The sequence below is a fragment of the Lycorma delicatula genome, chromosome 8 (assembly GCF_047948215.1).
Source record: "Lycorma delicatula isolate Av1 chromosome 8, ASM4794821v1, whole genome shotgun sequence".
Taxonomy (NCBI): Eukaryota; Metazoa; Arthropoda; class Insecta; order Hemiptera; family Fulgoridae; genus Lycorma; species Lycorma delicatula.
This window is the reverse complement of record NC_134462.1, coordinates 13,204,477-13,222,248: the sequence shown is the minus strand read 5'-3', so window position 1 is coordinate 13,222,248 and position 17,772 is coordinate 13,204,477. Positions and strand designations below refer to the sequence as shown.

General features: G+C 28.8%; 1 protein-coding gene across 4 annotated transcripts in view; it reads right to left on the bottom strand.

The window, feature by feature from the left end:
- Window positions 1-5,358, bottom strand: part of TSG101 (tumor susceptibility gene 101) — a 65,369-nt gene extending 60,011 nt beyond the window's left edge. Inside the window, exon 1 of one of the 4 annotated variants that reach the window (XM_075372696.1) lies at window positions 5,276-5,358. In XM_075372696.1, coding sequence (XP_075228811.1) covers window positions 5,276-5,304 — 29 coding nt within the window. In that variant the 5' untranslated portion in view covers window positions 5,305-5,358. The remainder of the gene's footprint in view (window positions 1-5,275) is intronic. The other 3 variants (XM_075372700.1, XM_075372701.1, XM_075372699.1) reach the window with 3 other exon arrangements.
- Between the last annotated feature and the right edge of the window lie 12,414 nt (window positions 5,359-17,772).

The following is a 17,772-nucleotide window of genomic DNA, read 5'->3' as shown; positions in this document are numbered from 1 at the left end:
AATTAAAAAATTAAAAAAAAACTGAATTTTCTGAATCCTATTGATATAAATAAACAATAACAAATAACTTTTCACTTAAACCTTCTGAATTGTAAGTTATTTTGTAGTTAATATAAAAATAACATTTTATATTTAGTATCATAACATTATTATTATTAATGTGCTTCTATTTTAAATAATTAATCTGGACGAAAAGAATAAAAAAAAGCCTAAAACATATGTAATGGTTAAAATAATTTCAATTAGTGCTTTAAAATTTCTTCTCACAATTTCTGTTCTATTATTTTGTATATTATTATTTTAGTGTTATGATCTTTTAATCTCCTTACTTATGTTATTTCTATTTTTAAATTAAGATATAATAATTTACATAAATGTAAGAAAGTTATAGATAAGTTAAATTTATCTCATAATTGCATAAGATACTGGTAATAATACACTGAAATTTCCTGAAAATGACCATCCACAGTTCCCTTATTCAAAGTACTTATTACAAAGTAGTTATTTCAATAGTTGACTGATTGGCAAGTTACACATAATTTTTGTTAGTGAATACTAAGACTTTTTAAAAAAAAAAGTGAGTATATTAAAAAAGTCATATATTGATTTTTGATTAATAAAACATAACTAATTAGTAGTTCTGTGAACAGTATAACAGAAGGCCTGCTTATTTTGAACTTAATTTAACAAATTGAGCTCTAGAATAAAATTATGCTGATAAGCAAAAAAAAGCTCAAAGCAAAATTGTTTAATATAATTGACTGTGGAGGTTTAACCATTGCCAAAGTTCATAATACTGTGTAAACAATATCATAAGCATTGTTTCCAGGAAAAGTGGACTTCACTAACTGATTAATACCAAGATGGTACTTAATATTTGAAATTTTTTAATAAAGTTCATAAAATTTTGAAAACAACTTAAAATATTATATGATAGATATTTAAATTCTGACTTGAGGAAAAGTATAAAATTTCTCTCAAAAGTGAGTCCTTTAATAACTTGGAGTTGGATGTTGTAGGAGGAGAACTGGATCAAAGTTGGTTTAATCAAATTTTCCTCAGTTAGTATCAACAGGATGTGTTCTGCAACTGAAAATTTGTAAAAGTAAAGAAAAAACTCCCAAGAAAAGGTTTTGCTCAGTAATCTGTTGGAAGAAATGTGGATAGCATTGTAAATTTAAATTATAACAAGAATTATTGCTTGGGGAATAAACTTGGGTTTGGAAAAAAAATTCAGTTCCAGATACACATTGTGAAGAAACTACTAATTGGACAGTTAAGAGTTGCTAACGAAAGTACATAGGACACTAGGAAAGTTTTGCAATATATCAGAACAAGATAATCACAGACAGTTACTGTTTAGACAGGTACTATAGTTGCTGTAGTCACTGTCTCAGTGAAATTTACTTTTTTGCTGTGTTAGTGAAAAGAGGTAGTGATATCGTCATGGTTGAAAACTGAGAAATGGGCAATTTTGTGACACAATTTTGCATGCAGTTGTTACAACTGATCAGTGTTTTGAAGAAATGACTCCTTTACTTGGAGAGGATTGCCCTCATTGTACAAAAATATTTGGGTGGTACTGAGACTTTGAAGAGGAAATTTTGGCCTTGAAGACACTCCAGTGTCAGGTACGACTGTCTTCATTTGTGACTCAAGGAAACATTGTTACAGTACGAAAAATTCTTGAGACAAAATAGACATGTGATCTACCACCAAGCAGAGGTGTCCTTGGGCATTAATGTGCCAGCAGTTCATGCTATTCTACTAGATCATCTTCAAGTTAGAAAGCTTGTACCCTTTGGGCGCCTCATAATTTGACCAAGAATCAGATGGTATATCAAGTTTCACTGTGCTGTGAAATGCTGAAAAACTTTGAAAATGGGAAATTTCCCTACGTGAACAGTATTGTGACAGGTGATGAAATCTGGTTGTACTATTATGAGTTCAAATCCTAGTAAAGACAGTTAATTTTATTCGGATTTGAATACTAGATCGTGGATACCAGTGTTCTTCGGTGGTTTGGTTTCAATTAACCACAGGAATGATTGACCTGAGACTGCACAAGATTATACTTCATTTACATTCATCCTCTGAAGTAACATCTTATGATGTTTCTGTAAGCCAAACAGAAAAAGAAAGTTGGTTGTACTATTTATTATGAGATTCCGACCAAGGCTCAGAACAAAGTGTGGGTGTTCAAAGATGAGGCCACCCCCTGCCTATTTGAATATCCAGATCAGTGAAGAAAAAAATGGTGGCTGTATATTTTAGGATGGGAGGAATTTTAAAGAGAGTTGTCTGGAAAACAAAGGACAATTGCAGAGAAGTGGTATGCTGAGGAATTCCTGTCTAAAGTTATTGAAGCTCTCAAGTATGAGAGCTTCCACACCTCAAGTATGGACAAAGTCAAGTATGGACAAGTGGTTTTTTCACCATGATAGTGCTCCAGCAGACTGCTCCAAAGTTTGAGTAATTGGCCAGAACTGGAATTAAACTGTTACAGCAACCTCCCTACAGTTCTGATCTCACTCCATGAGACTTTGTGCTGTTACCCTAGGTGAAAACAGACTGAAAGGGAGGCACGACTAGGGCCATGGAATGATGAATGTGCCCAGATTTCTGATGAAACATGGGAGGGTTTCTTTGAAGGCTGGTTTCAAAGGATAGGTAGGTTTATAATGTTTGGTGGAGATTATTTTGAAAAATTTTAACAAATAAAATCATATTGCAAAAATCTTTTAGCGGCCTTTGTACTCCACAAATTTATTTCAAACAGGAAATTACATAAGTTGGAAGGAAGAAAAATTTTACAAGTTGCAACATTCAAGAGCCTGAAAATTTAATAATTTCATCTTGAAGTTCCAATTAATTCACTTTTAAGATAAATGTATGTTTCAATTTATAAGGATGATATCAATGATAAGAGTATGTTAGTTCTATAATCAGTATAAATAGTCTAGAACAACTTAACACATATATTTCTGTGTGAGAAGCAACTAAACTGCAGAGTTTTATTATAAGTTGTTAAATTTGAGTGAAATGAAATGTAAAATTTAAAAATATAACTGAAAGAATTGAAGTACTTATAGTCATAAAATTTTAATTATTGACAATGAACTATTGACAAATACATAGTAAATATCAGAAAAGTTAAAATAGATAATAATAGAATGTTAAATTATTTAGATGTCTGTATTAAAATAAATGAGGACAACCAAACTGAAACATCTGTATGTATGAAAACTACATTTAATAATATATTAATTCATAAAAAATCAAATCACCCTTGATCTCATGAAATTAACACGTATGTGAATATTATAGAGCAATCAAAAACACACATAATAAAGAAAAGTTAAGTGATGAAATAAATATCATAAAATATATAGCGGTTGAAAATGGATATGACACTACTTTAATCAATAATATTTAATTAAAACAATTATCAAAACACAATACAAAATAACTAACTTATTAACAATACATAATAAAACACAATAAATAGTAAAAAATTAACATTAAGTATTTTTATACTCTAATAATATAATTAAAAACATTACTAAAACTTATAAAAGAAATATTTAAATCAACATACAAACCTAATAAAACACATAATAAAATATTTAAGAAAATAAAACTAATAAAATAAACAATCTATGTGGAATTTATAAAATTAAATGTAATGATTGTGATTCTATTTATATATAAAAAAAACAAACAAATAGATCCTTTAAAACTAGATTTCTTGAACATGATAGAGATTTCAAAAATAACACTGGGGAACAAAAAAGAATTTTTTTTTGTCTCTAGAAGAAAAATATGTGATTCTGATAGTAATTTTTCTCCTGAATTCAAATATGATATCAGCTTTTCCTCATCATGCAAGGTTTCCAAGAGACAGGCATTTATAATTTCAAACATTTTAATACTTTCTGCATTCTTAACTATATAATATTCAAACATTTGAGTCACCTAGAAAGTAAGAAATGATAATTTTTCTGCTGTATTTTGCCCTGTGAAACATCCCTCTTGATGGTTCAACAATAATCGGCCAGCATATTAGAATTCCATTTGCCTTGATACCTCTTTTCCATAGCCCGTAGCTGAAATCTCCTAATGAAAGTGTTCCCTGTGCTCATCGCTCAATGCGCCAAGATTTTCCAGGAAGAAATCTAGGTGCGAGTGCTGAAAGTGTACTTTTAAGGACATATTACAACCCAAATTTTTATATAAACAATATTTTTCCACCTTTCGTTTCCCAAAAAACTCAAGTAACATTTTTGAATGCTTGCCAAGCTGCTTTCTCCAGTGGATTCAATAGTTCCTCAAACTTTTCATTATGCATTAGTGATTGTATTTGTGGACCCACAAGTATTCCTTTTTTAATTTTTACATCACTAATTTTAGGAAACATTTGTTTTACATGAAACCAGGAGCATTGTCCATGACCTTGACAAAATTCTTCATTAATCCTTGTTTGTTATATAATGGAGGTAGGTACACATGTTTAGGATTACATAATGGATCATGTTTCACATTTTTCTATTCAGGAATGAATGATTCGTGTTTAGGCTATTCTTTTCTAATGAAATGATTTTTCTGTCCCTACTATCCCATTTACACAAAAAAACAACAGTACTTTATGTAACCAAGATGCAGACCAAGAATAAATGCAATTACCTTCAAATCGCCACAAATATTCCATTCGTACACTGCATATTAAAGCTTTTCCATTATAAATTTAAAGTTTTCATATGTTTTTTCATAAGTTGAAGCATAAGAATGCAATATGAATATTTTTTAATTTTTGAAAAATGTCATGGCTGACTGATTTATGTTTTATAAGTTCTGGCAAAATTTATTAAAAATTAAGTGTAATATATGAAATTCTCTATTTTCAGTACTGTTTATGAATACTTGTATAAACATCCTAATGTTTTTCATTATTATGCAATAAAACAAAAACTGATATTTATTGACCAGTTATTTTATATCAATCAGTTTTTATTTACTGATTATTTTATATCAGTTTTTAATTCTTTATGGATTCATGAGATAGAATAATTTTTTGTAATTTAACTAAATTTGTAAATTTTAAGCTATGAGAGAGTTAAATTTAGAATACTTGACAGTTATGTATGATAGATACGTTGTTTTAATAATTAAGAAATACTAATTGAAAGGATTAAGAAATAAATATGAATTTTTAGCTAAATTTTTTATAAAGCAGTTTAGTGGTATTTTAAATATCTCAAGAGAAATAGTTACCTACCTGTTCTGATAGATATGGTTGCCACGCATTTTGACCAATCAATCATAAAATAATGAATATAAATTTAGAATAAACGTCAACTAATGTCACTTAAACACATACACTAATCATTTTTATTAAATTTCCTCAAACTTAATACTTATGAAAAATATCATAAATCCTTATCTATGGTTAGATAACAATAGCATTTATTTAATTTTCTCCTATACATCGAGTTGAATTAAAATATGTATAATGTAGCTGGTGTATAATCTAAACTTTACATTATATAATAACTTCTTCATGAAATTTAATGATTTTAATTACTTCAAATTGTTAATGATCATAAATATTTTTTAAATTTAAAGTTATCTTTCTTTTTAAAATTGAATAATAAATTTTCTTTATATTATTAATTAAATTATTATTTCTTCACCTCTACCAAATCAGAAAACAGAATTGTTTTTGAGTAACTCAGTATAATATTTCTGTTTATAAGAATTTGTAAATGACCTAAATCATGTTAAAGGTAAATAACTGATAATATTGAAACAGAATCCTTTACTACATTGTATACAACTTTTCAAAGGTGGGGATGCTGGATATTTTGAATATGAGAACATTACAATAACATTTTTTCCAATTGCCCTATTCCAACATCTCTCATTAGTCATTCAGTATAAAATATATCAACCTAAAAATTTGGACCTGGTTTGTAGTAAAGTACTGGTGTGTTGTGATGATATCTTTAGTTTTTGTTGCAGTGCAATTTAGTAAAATATACCATCTGGTGTATTCCTTTTTTATATTGGAAATGTTTTTGAGGAGTGATTTTAATAATAACAAATAACAAATTTTTAACAGGCTGCAGCTTTTTTTTAATTAATACATTTGCTGTATTAATGGGAATGACTTCTCTTGAGTTCAGTCTGTAAATTTCTTTATATTCTATTGCCAGAGGATTGTACTTTGTTAATCTGTTTCAGCCTTATTAATATTGTGATCAGATGGGTGAGTAGCATCAATGAGAAGAGCAGTTTTTTCTCTGATGTGTAGAACCATGTCTGGCCTATTTTCAGCAATAAATTTGTCAATATGTATGGAGAGATCATAATACAGTTTATAATGCACATTTTCCAATGTAGGTCTGGCCTTATATTCATAATGACAATGCTCCTTGTCAACTACAAGTTCTAATTTTAATGCCAATACCTGATGAACAATGTTTACTGCAAGATTGTGCTGATACAGATATTCCGTGTTAGCCAAGTTGGAGCATCCAGTTATCAAATGATCAATTGTTTCTGATGATTGATGGCATACTCTGCACTCATCACTGATATCCTGATTTTCTATGAACTTTTTGTAATTGTTTGTTGCAATGACCTGGTCCTGGATGGCATGGATAAACCCTTCAGTTTCTCCAAATAGACCCATCCCTTAGCCAATGCGTAGATGCATTCTTATCAGCATTTTTGAGAGAATGGGGAAATCTACGGTGGTGTACCTTAGATATCCGTGCTTGGATCCTATCACTGGTTGTAATGATATTACATCCAGCCATTATTTTTATTATCATCATCATCTGATGTTTTCAATCTGAGTAAAGGTTGACTGGAAGAACCACATTTCAGCAGTTACAATGCAAGAAATATGGCTGTTAGCAGTATTGTCTGCTGATCCCTCACTATATTCATTGCCTCCAATATTACAACTTTCTTAAGTAGGTTTACTATCCATCCTACTGTGTATACCTAATCATCAAGGGTTTACCTAATCACTCAAGGTGTTTTGCGAGACTCTTTGGAATTTCCTTTCCGCTGCTCTAATTATTATCAGAACTATAATGACTTTATGTGATATTATAATTATTAAAAGAATATGTTCTTCCAAAGGTCAATGGTATCTATAAAGTAGAGTTTCTAGTACGGCCTACATTATTATCAGTGTAACCCAAATTGAAAATTTTAAGAAACCTCAAGTTCATAACAACGTAATTGATCTTTGTTGTATTTCATTATTTTTCTGACGATACATCGTATAACTGTAAAATATGCTGAACATGGTAAGTACATTCTAATCAGTAGTAGTAGAAAGTATTCTAATCAGGTCAAATTTTCAATGTTACGATTTTAGTGTATTTTGACATTTCATGATCTCCTGTTGCTAAAAATCACAATTTCTTTACATTGAAATATTCTGAAAAGTTTCTATGTATGACATATGTTTGTGTATTGGCTTGTTTTTTGCTTGATATCTCTATGTGGATAGACTGACTGATTTAGATGAAATTTGGTACTATTTCTGAATATGGAACATTGATGTCATTTAATTTTAGTTTAGAGGGTAGGGAGATATAGACCTCATGGTTCCCCGTACCTGAAAATTTCACTCAAAGGGTAGGTAAATATTTTTACATAATTTAATGCCCGTTATGTAACTAAAATAAGACTTTTTTGGTATTTAATCTTATTCAAACTTCCGTAAAGGAGTGGGGATTAAAAACACTTTTTTAAATTACAATTTTTCCATTTTTAAATTATATACTACTACCTTTTAAATAAAAATTTACTTAGCAGCAGGACTGTTTGCATAGTCCCTAGATTATTTTTCATCTAGATTTATTTGTTAGATTATTTATTTAAATCCTTTATTTGGCTGTATTTTGTATAAAGAGAACAGAATAAAATACTTGCTGGTTTTTGTTATTTTGATCAGATTTGTAAATTTCAGAATGAAATTTCAGAACATCAGAATGCGTTTTTAAATTTCGTATTGTTGAATTGTTTGGAGATTTTGATTTTATGTGCTATGTGTAAAATTTGTATGTTGTGGTTAACATTTTTGTTTCTGTTTCCTGTTTCTAAATTCTAAAGATTAGTAGATTCTGTGTCCTGTTTCTAAATTTCTAAAATGAGATTTGTAAATTGATTTCGTGTTGTGGGTTGTGCTGTATATATTTCTTGTATCTATGGTTAAATATGCTCCCAGTTTGTGTGATCTAAACAGCGCCCAGTGTTGTTTAATTTATTTACTCCTAGATTGTTGTATTTGTCAATCTGTGTTTCATTAATTTACTCTTATATTTTGTGTATTTTTTTTGTTTTGTTAAAAGTGAAACTTTAATATTCTTACTTAAAATTGTCGGCAACCTTAAATAACTCTTGGTTGAGATATGTAATCTGTTAGTAGATGTGTTTATGATTTTATCTAGTTTTGTGTTAAGTTATCCATAAAAATAGATAGTTAGCCTTTAACCTGTACCGGATTTTATACCGAGTTCTCATATAATAATCAGCTCATAAAATGTACATAATTACTTTTTGTTAACGATATAGTGATAACTTTTTTCTTCAAAATTTGTGAGAGAATTGAACCTAAAAACTTCAATTTTGAACCAAATAACATTATAATTTTTTATCTTTGTATTTGAGGAAAGCATTTTTTTTATAGGATCAGATAAACATGTTCTGTTTATAACATATGCTCTTATGTAATGTAAAAGTCGATACTAGGCTACAGTCTATACTTGTTCAGTTGCTTAACACATATAAAGGGTTTAAGGTTTAAGTACGGTGTAATTTTATAATATGTAATAACATACAGCCAGAGGGTTATAGGTTCTTTGTTGACCTTGTACTGTATATTAAGAATCCCCTGAGGTTAGGTTAATGTTAATATTGTCGTATTATTAACTGTATAATTAATCGTTAGTTAATATTGTAAAATATTTGTGTGGTCGAAAGGAACTGCATAATGTTATGTTATAATACATTATGATCCTTTGTCTGCTAGAGTTTAACCGTGTAATTGTTTAATTCACCATTCTATTGGATGATCAGCATATTAGTTATTGGAAAATATTTAAAAATATTATTTATTTTATATTGTTTATCAAATAAGATTTATGATTAGAAAATAAATAATGTAATAAAATAAAACATACAATAATAAAATGGTTATAAAAAAATTTAGTGACTAATGTTTACTAATGTTCACACATTGATAAAGAAAAAACAAAAAAAATACTAAAAGAAATTTATTACAAGCAGAAATGAAGGTCAAGTTTTGTCACATTTTTTCCAGAATTTTTCCCCAACTGTGCAGTAAGATGTAATGCTAAACCTTCACGCATTATTTTTTATAAAATTTTCTCTTTAATTAAAGAAATCTATTTTTAGCTTTCTGGAATTTATGCTGACTGATTTTATAAAAAAAAATTCTTCATGAAACATTGATTAATTAATTAACTTTTTGAACTAAAATAAATTATTTTTCATATATATTACTTTATTATAGTATTTTTTTAAAAAGTTTTATACGTATATTACAAGAAGTGTTGTTTTTTTTTAATTTAATCATAAATAATTATATAACTCTTAACTTTTAAATAATTGACCAGTGTTATGACATCATTAGTTTAAGTAATTATTGATTTTTGAACTGAAGTGAGTTTTGTATTGTACTATAGCAAACCAAAAAGGTTACAACTGGGATACAAGAATTCTATAATTAAACAAAAGATAAAAATAAATTGTATAATAAAAGACAAAAAAAAAAACATAATTTCATCCTAAAGTTAATGAAATATATAGTGTTTCAAATTTATCAATTGGCTAAAGGCTTTCAGAAATAAGTTAATCTTGCTTTATGAGAAGTGCAATTTACAGATTATATTAACACACATAAAAGGAGAGTGAAATAGAGAAAAGAGATGCAAGAGAAAAAGAAAGAGAAATGGAGAAAGTAAATAGTTTAAATAATAATAAAGTAAATAGACAAATTAATCATTTGTCTATTTACTTTATTATTATTATTATTAAGTTACTGTTTACTCATCAAACGTACTGTTGGTTGATAATAATAAATCAATCATTCAAGATGAATTTTAACTATCTAACTGTAAATATGGGTAAAACTAGAATAATGTGTTTGGAGTTGGATTTCATTTACCCAACATAGTAAAACATACTGCTGTAGAAGCGATTCACTTTATGTTCTAGTAATACTGTAGTTGTTTGTTAATTGTGCTTTGTATGTAATGATTTTGCTTATATTTTTTTTTCAAGGCTATATTATATCCAACATATTTAAATTTGCTAACTATTTTCTCTGGAGTTTTGTGTTTATGCATATTTTATATTATGCAATGTTTATATTTTTATGAGTACAGTTTATATGTTAATGCATTTCTTGTTCTATTATCTTTGTTTCTATTTGTATTAATGTTAATTTTGTTTAGGTGTTAGTTGTTATATTCTTTTTTTGTATGTCAGGTAATTTATTGTATTGAGTTCTCCTGAGATCGTTAGCGTAGTAGTTTATCTGTGATTTTCTGATATGAGTGTAATGAGTTCAGGTTCTTCCAAAAGCAGATTTATAGTTTAGGTGATATTGGGGGATGAATGAACGTGTTCAGTTATGAATGAACATGTCTATCGTTGCTACTTTCAGTGGCTTTTTGAAATTTTGTGGAGTATTTGATTTATGAATGTTAATAATTGTTCACATTGTCAAGTAATTAATAATAGATCTTCTTGGGATGAAACAAATTGATTTCATTTGTATTGATATCTAATTATATTGTTTCACTTAAAACTGATTCAATAAAATATTTAGCCTTTCATCAGTATTATACACTTATTATGCCTAAGTACATTACCATCTAAAATAAATTATATCTTGGTGCTCATTTAAAAACTTAGAATGAGTTTTCAAGACAAAGTCCGATCACCATTTGGTGCTTGTAAACATGAATGTATGGTACAATACTATCAGTTTGTTATTATGTCTTTCTTTGTGATTATAATTATTTTACTTTTATTATATCTGAGAACACTTCTCCAGATCTATACATTTTGTATCCTAAATTGTATATTCTTTTTTTCTTCCAACACATCATCACCTTGTTTTTTTCACTGCGCAGTCCTCAGTGTTACTATTTCTATGAATGCTAATTATATACTAATTATATCTATATCTTCCTTTTCCTGTTTAGCCTCCAGGAATTACTGTCAGGTATTATTTCAGAGGATGAATGAGGATGATATATATATATATATATATATATATATATATATATATATATATATATATATATATATATATATATATATATATATATATATAAGGATGATATATATATGTTTAAGTGAAGTGTAGTCTTGTACAGTCTCAGGTTGACCATTTCTGAGATGTGTGATTAATTGAAACCCAACCACCAAAGAACACCAGTATCCACAATCTAGTATTCAAATCCATATAAAAGTAACTGCCTTTAATAGGACTTGAATGTTGGAAGTCTCGACTTCCAAATCAGCTGATTTGTGAAGGTGCATTCACCACTAGACCAACCTGGTGGGTACTAATATATCTAGCTAACTTTATACTAACTATATACTTTTATACACACACATATATATAATATATGTGCTATTTCTATGTACTATCATATCTACCTAGAACCTATTTTTTTCTACAACAACATTTTTTCTTCAACCAGCCTTTTTTTGCAACTTCATGTTATTTATTTTATTTCTCAAAAGCTTAACCATTATTTTGTCACTAATCTTTTGCATTTATTATCGTCTACGTTCATTCATTAATAACAATACATTTTCTGATATCTAGGTTTCCTATTGCTAGAGTTCTCTCTTCCTAAAGTTTCTTCTCTTGTTTTTATTACTTTCTGTTATAAGTTTATTTATTCATCTTTTACAAAGCCTGCTTTTTTAGTAGGTCAGCCAATCATTGTAATTAATACACTGGTTTCTAGACGGTCACGGATTCAATTCATAGCAAGAGTCTGGCGCCATCTCATCTACCATTTTGTCTTTCTCATATTCATTATTAAAACATATGCATAGCACTTCGAAGGTCAAATAATAATAAAGTCATTTTTAAGTTTTGCTGAAACTTTACCTCTAAATCATTACCTTTTTGATCATTACCTCTAAATCATTACCCGGTTTCTTGAACTTTAGGTTATATCTCTTTATGATTATGATAGTAGATGTCTTTTCTTTGATTCATATAACATTATATAATCTGTTTTCAAAATCTGTCTAAGCGATCTGTTATAATCAATCTGACATCTTCTGGCCACACTATGTTACCTCTTTTTTTATTACCTCTAAAAAGGGTGTTTGTTATTGTTAGATTTTGTAATGGATTTTAAAAGATTCTTCTCTTGTTTATCTGACCGAGTCCAAACTTTTTAAAATATTCTCCGTTCTTTTTTTCCTTAAATTATTTCAATTTACAAATTATTTCAAGTACAGTCTCCCATTATTATTAAGTCCTCATTGACTTTTACAAGCAAGATTATACCTATTTCTTTATATATTTTTTACTTCATCATCTTCAGCTGAACATATATAAAGCAGTGGTATAGTTATCAATTTTCATTGAATTAATGCTCTCTGAATTACTTATAATAGAACATCTGCTGCCTATCTTTTTATTTATAATTAATTACCTTAATTATTTAATTTAATTAAATTAAATTTATTTAATTATTTCACTTGTTTGTATTTAAATAATTAATATTGATTTTAAACACTTGTATTTTTATTTATAATTTTTTAAAAATATTTATAATTTATGTTATATGATGTATTTTATCTATATAATTTATTTTTATGTATTGATCAGAATAAAGATTTATTTTATTTTATTTTATTAATCTTTCACCTGTGCAATTCCAATATCTGACTTCATGTTGATATTCCTATAATTCTCTAGTCAAAGATTCACCTCATTAATTTTGTAATCTTTTACCTTACCTCAATAATGTCAGCTGAATGTAACCATTTGCCTTATTAAATTGTTTAATCTTTACTTTTATTTAATTTTCTGAAATTCTACACACAAACAATATCACGGTTCTTATATTTTACTGTTGACTTATTCTTTAGTTTTTCCAACCTGAAGATCTGAGTATTTTGTCCTGAATAGTTTATTCATAAGGATGGCATCATCTATACTATTATATAAAGAGGAAGAGGGATTGTGTTTGTTCGGGATAACAAAAAAAAAAACTACTTGATCAAGTGTAACCAAATTTTTACCCATTTCTCTTGGCATAACTGAGAACGTTTTTAGATATAGTTCATCATGAAAAATTTCTAAAAAAATATATATACAGTAGTGGAGATTTGTCGGTTGAAGTAGAAACTTCTTTTATGAATTGAATTAATGAACTGTGAATTGTGAATCTCAATCACTGTGTGAGCTGGAATTGAAATGAATGATTTGAATCAACAAATGAATAATATTGCAAAAATAACAGAATTAAATTTACATTAAATAAAATAATATTAAAAAATTCTGTTTAACAATAATGGGCTTCCTGTGGGGACTGCATGTGAGGCTAGAATGTAAGGTATGCAAGCACCTCGTGGGGGCTAGACCAATCATCACCATCAACTAGTAACAAAAGGGGTGCTCCTGGGTGCTGTTTTGGGAGGTACAATGGGGTGCTCTTATATCTCTGCAAACAATTGTCCGATTCTCAAAATTCAAAGGGGTGTTTGTTAGTAGGTTGAATGCTAACTTTTAAATGCATCAGGTACACTCTCAATCTAACAGATCATGGATATAAATATACTGTATAAACTTTGCCTAAGGGAAGGGCCAGGGTGTGTCTGTTGCAGGGAGGTAGACATGCCTGAGGACCCCGTTCTTCAACTGTGGGAGGTGGATGCTGCCATAGGTAGAGTTAGGGCCAGATAATGTCGGACAGCATAGTGGACTTTATGCTTGAGGGGAAGGGCAGTGGTGAGTGGTGGCAGAGCTCACTACAAGGGTTCTTTTTGTGAAGGAGACAAATGGTGGGCGGATATAAAGATTAGGGAAAGGTGGACTGCCTCATTCAGGAGGGGTACAATGCTCTGGTGTTTCACTTCTGATGAATGATTGAGGATTCTAGGGGAGTTGGGGGATAATAAAGACAATAGTGTCAGTGGGGGATCCCTCAGCTAGAGGCATGGCAGAAAGTAAGAACTGAGTCCTGGCTGTTCAGGTGATGCTGCTGGGAACAACATAGGCCGGGCCTGGCATGGCTGCCTGGGTGGCTAGAGGCGAAAGCACCTCCGAAGGCTGTGTTAGTGCTTAAATACGGGTCTGGCCTTGGGAGGCAGGAAAAAAAAGGGGATGGAAGCAAGTTCTGTGGGTATCCAGGTCACTGGTTCCCCTGGCAAATTAGGAATAGTGAGCGAATTAAGCTCTGTGGCCTTGGGGTAGGCCCCTTGGCCCCAGGAGGCCTCGAGGAGCCCCTAAGTTGGCTCCAGGATTTGCCTTGGCTGACTGAGCCCTGAGGGTCCAGGTTCTGGCTAGATGAGCCAGTTAGGCTTTTATATATGAGATTAAATGAAATATAAACAACATATTAAATGAAATATAACCACCAAAACGCAGTAAATAGGTAAGTTAAACTTACCATATTAATTCCAAGAATCAATTTTCAGTTATCATATTGTATAATTACATTACCAACTGTTAGATTATTTTTATTATGTTATTAATTAAATTATCATCTTCAAAAGTGATCTGGGGGTTTCGTTTTATATTTTTGTTTATATTAATAAATGTAATATTTTTCAAGTATATTTACTTTTTTATCATTACTGCAAACTTTCAAAATCTCTAAATTATTTTTGCAATCAGTGATACTGAATGGTATTATATTAATGACCATTCTAACAAATGGTCAACTACATTAGATATATCTCATTCTTTGTTTTTGTAAGCTGTGTAATATTTTATAAATCTTTTTTTTAAATGATCTGTGGGTTTTACCAATATAAGTATTATTACATTTATTGCATTTAATTTTGTCTATTGTTCTTAAATCCCATCCTTTATTTTTATTATTGTTATTTTTTTATTTAAATATTTTGTAATGTGGTTATTTGGTTTATATGCTTTTATATATTTATTTTTATAATATACGTTACTTACCTTTTCTATTAATTTATTTGTGTAATTATATTTTAGGTAAAAAATATTATTAATCTTTGTATTATTTTCCTGCTCTTTTATTTTTGTGTAATTACGGTAGTTTTTACTCTTTTTTTATAGGTTTTTTGTATAATTTCATCATCAAAACCATCAAACATTGTTTTATTATATACACACACATATATATATATATATATATTTGTGTGTGCGTGTGATTTTATTTAAGTTTAAGAAGAAACAAATTTACTCCTCACATTCCCTAGTAAGTCTAACATGAGATGGTTATTGTCTTTTAGAATGGGATTGTGTACAACATTAAAATTATAGTACATAATATCATGTACATGCAAGTTAAATCATTCAGTAAATTAAAATTAAGAAAAACTGCACCCTTGGTTATACAGTAAATTGATGGGGCTAAAATACCTGGAATATCTTGAAGAGTGACATCCTGGAAATAAAAATGTTTAACAAATGATGAAAGCTATTTCAATGATTCAATTACTCTAGATCACTGATGTTAAGATTGGTGGATGCAATATGTAATGTAAGTCACTGCATGTCATTGGCATTTTTTAGTGGCTAATGATCGTAGAAACCAGTGCCATTAAAAGAAATCGTATCATCTACCTTTTTATTCTGATTACTTTCTGTAAATGTTAAAATTTCAGAAGAAATATAAAAAAGCCAGCAAAGTTCTGTCAGTGTTGCCAGGAAAATAATGCAACTCTTGCTACTAAGGACTTCACCCTCAACAGACTACTATTTAGGAGGAAAACTATTAATAAGCCTTTAGCCTTTAATAATATTGTGGATTCACTCCATCATACTTTTAACTTATTTTATTATTTATTTGTTGCTTATGGAACCCCATTGTTTGCTGATTTTCTTACAAAGAATGTTAATTGATATGCAGTAGTTTTTCTATACTGGTATCATCAAAATTTTCTGCCAGAATAAGATCCAGTGGAGCCAAATTCACATCAAGTTAATAACGTTATACAAAATTTCAACTATGTATGTCAAACTGTTATTGAGGAACATAGTCCTGAATTTACATAACTCAAAAACTTTCAATAGCCACATTTTTTAAACCCAATTCACTTTGAAAAATTTCAAAATTGTATGACTAACTATTATCAAGATATTTATTTATTCCTAAGTACAGAACTGCCTCCATTTACCAATCGACTTCAAAATAAATTTAGGCTTATTATCCCGACCCTGAATGAAATTGTCCAAATACATAGACAAAATGGCAATACTAATGTAATGGAATCATTTAATTTGTACAAGAATGTGTTTTTTGAGTCTAGAAGAAAAGGAAAAACGTTCATTTTTTTTGGTAGTAAAAGTATGTATATTGATAGATTCTGATATATTTTATAGCCAAAATTGTGTTTTTTGGTCAGATGGCATAAAACATGAAGATTTGAAAATATCTCAACATGCAAAATTTGACCTGATTTGCATGGTTTTCCTTAGAGTTAAACTATACATGTACATTATGGTATATTCTTCTCTCTCTATGACTTATTGAACAACCTGGATGTGATCTATTGTTCTAAAACCACTTCTGAAACCTGCCTGCTCATTTGATTGCAAGTGGACCGAATTAGCAGAAGATTGCACAAGTCTGTATTAGTTGGAAACATGCGAAGAGCCCTTTATCCTGCAGTAGATCGATGGCTAAAATGATGATAATGACAATGATGATAATATAATGTGTAATCTAAAACAAATAACATAGTCTTATGATAAAAGAAATTCACCAGTTGAATAGAATGTAGTTGAATTAATTAAAAATGTTTTTAAGGACTTATAAATAATTTTTTATCTCTACAGTCTTTTACTCTGTATGGAAGTTTTTATATTAATTTGGCATTATTCAGAATTATGTTTTTGAATAAATATTATGATTATGGATATTTAAAATTTTTTTATTAAAATTCTTTTTTTAAGTTAAATATTTTACACACAGAATAGTTTCATATGCACATAAACATAATAAACTATTAGTAAAACTAATGATACAAAAGCTATCTACAAAACTCTTATTAAATTAAAAAAAAATCTTTATTTTAACCTGTACCTAATTAGTGTGGGATATGGCATCCTAACATGTGACACTGTAAATTTTCTTGTTCTATCAGTATTTTTCTGGAGAAAAAAGTAAAATGCTTTACTAAATCAATTAAGATTGGTAACGTCAACAAAACTAAAACAAAACAATTATTTTTAAATAATTAAATCATAATCAAAAACGTAGCAAAATTAACAAACAAATTACATGCTAGTATAATGTACATAGCAAGAGGACATTGACTTTTATAGGTAGAATTTTAAGTTTAAATGATAACAGAATTCCCAAGACAATCTTCCTATTTACATAGAAAGAAAAGCATACATCATGATAAATTTAAAAAGCCTTAAACAAAGCAGGAATAGAAATCCTGAATTTATAAAAATGAAGAATTAATCAAGAAAAAATTAAAAGAAATCTCAGAATAGAAGGTTTTCTATAAAGAAGAAGCAGCTCCAAACAAAAATGAGTAGAA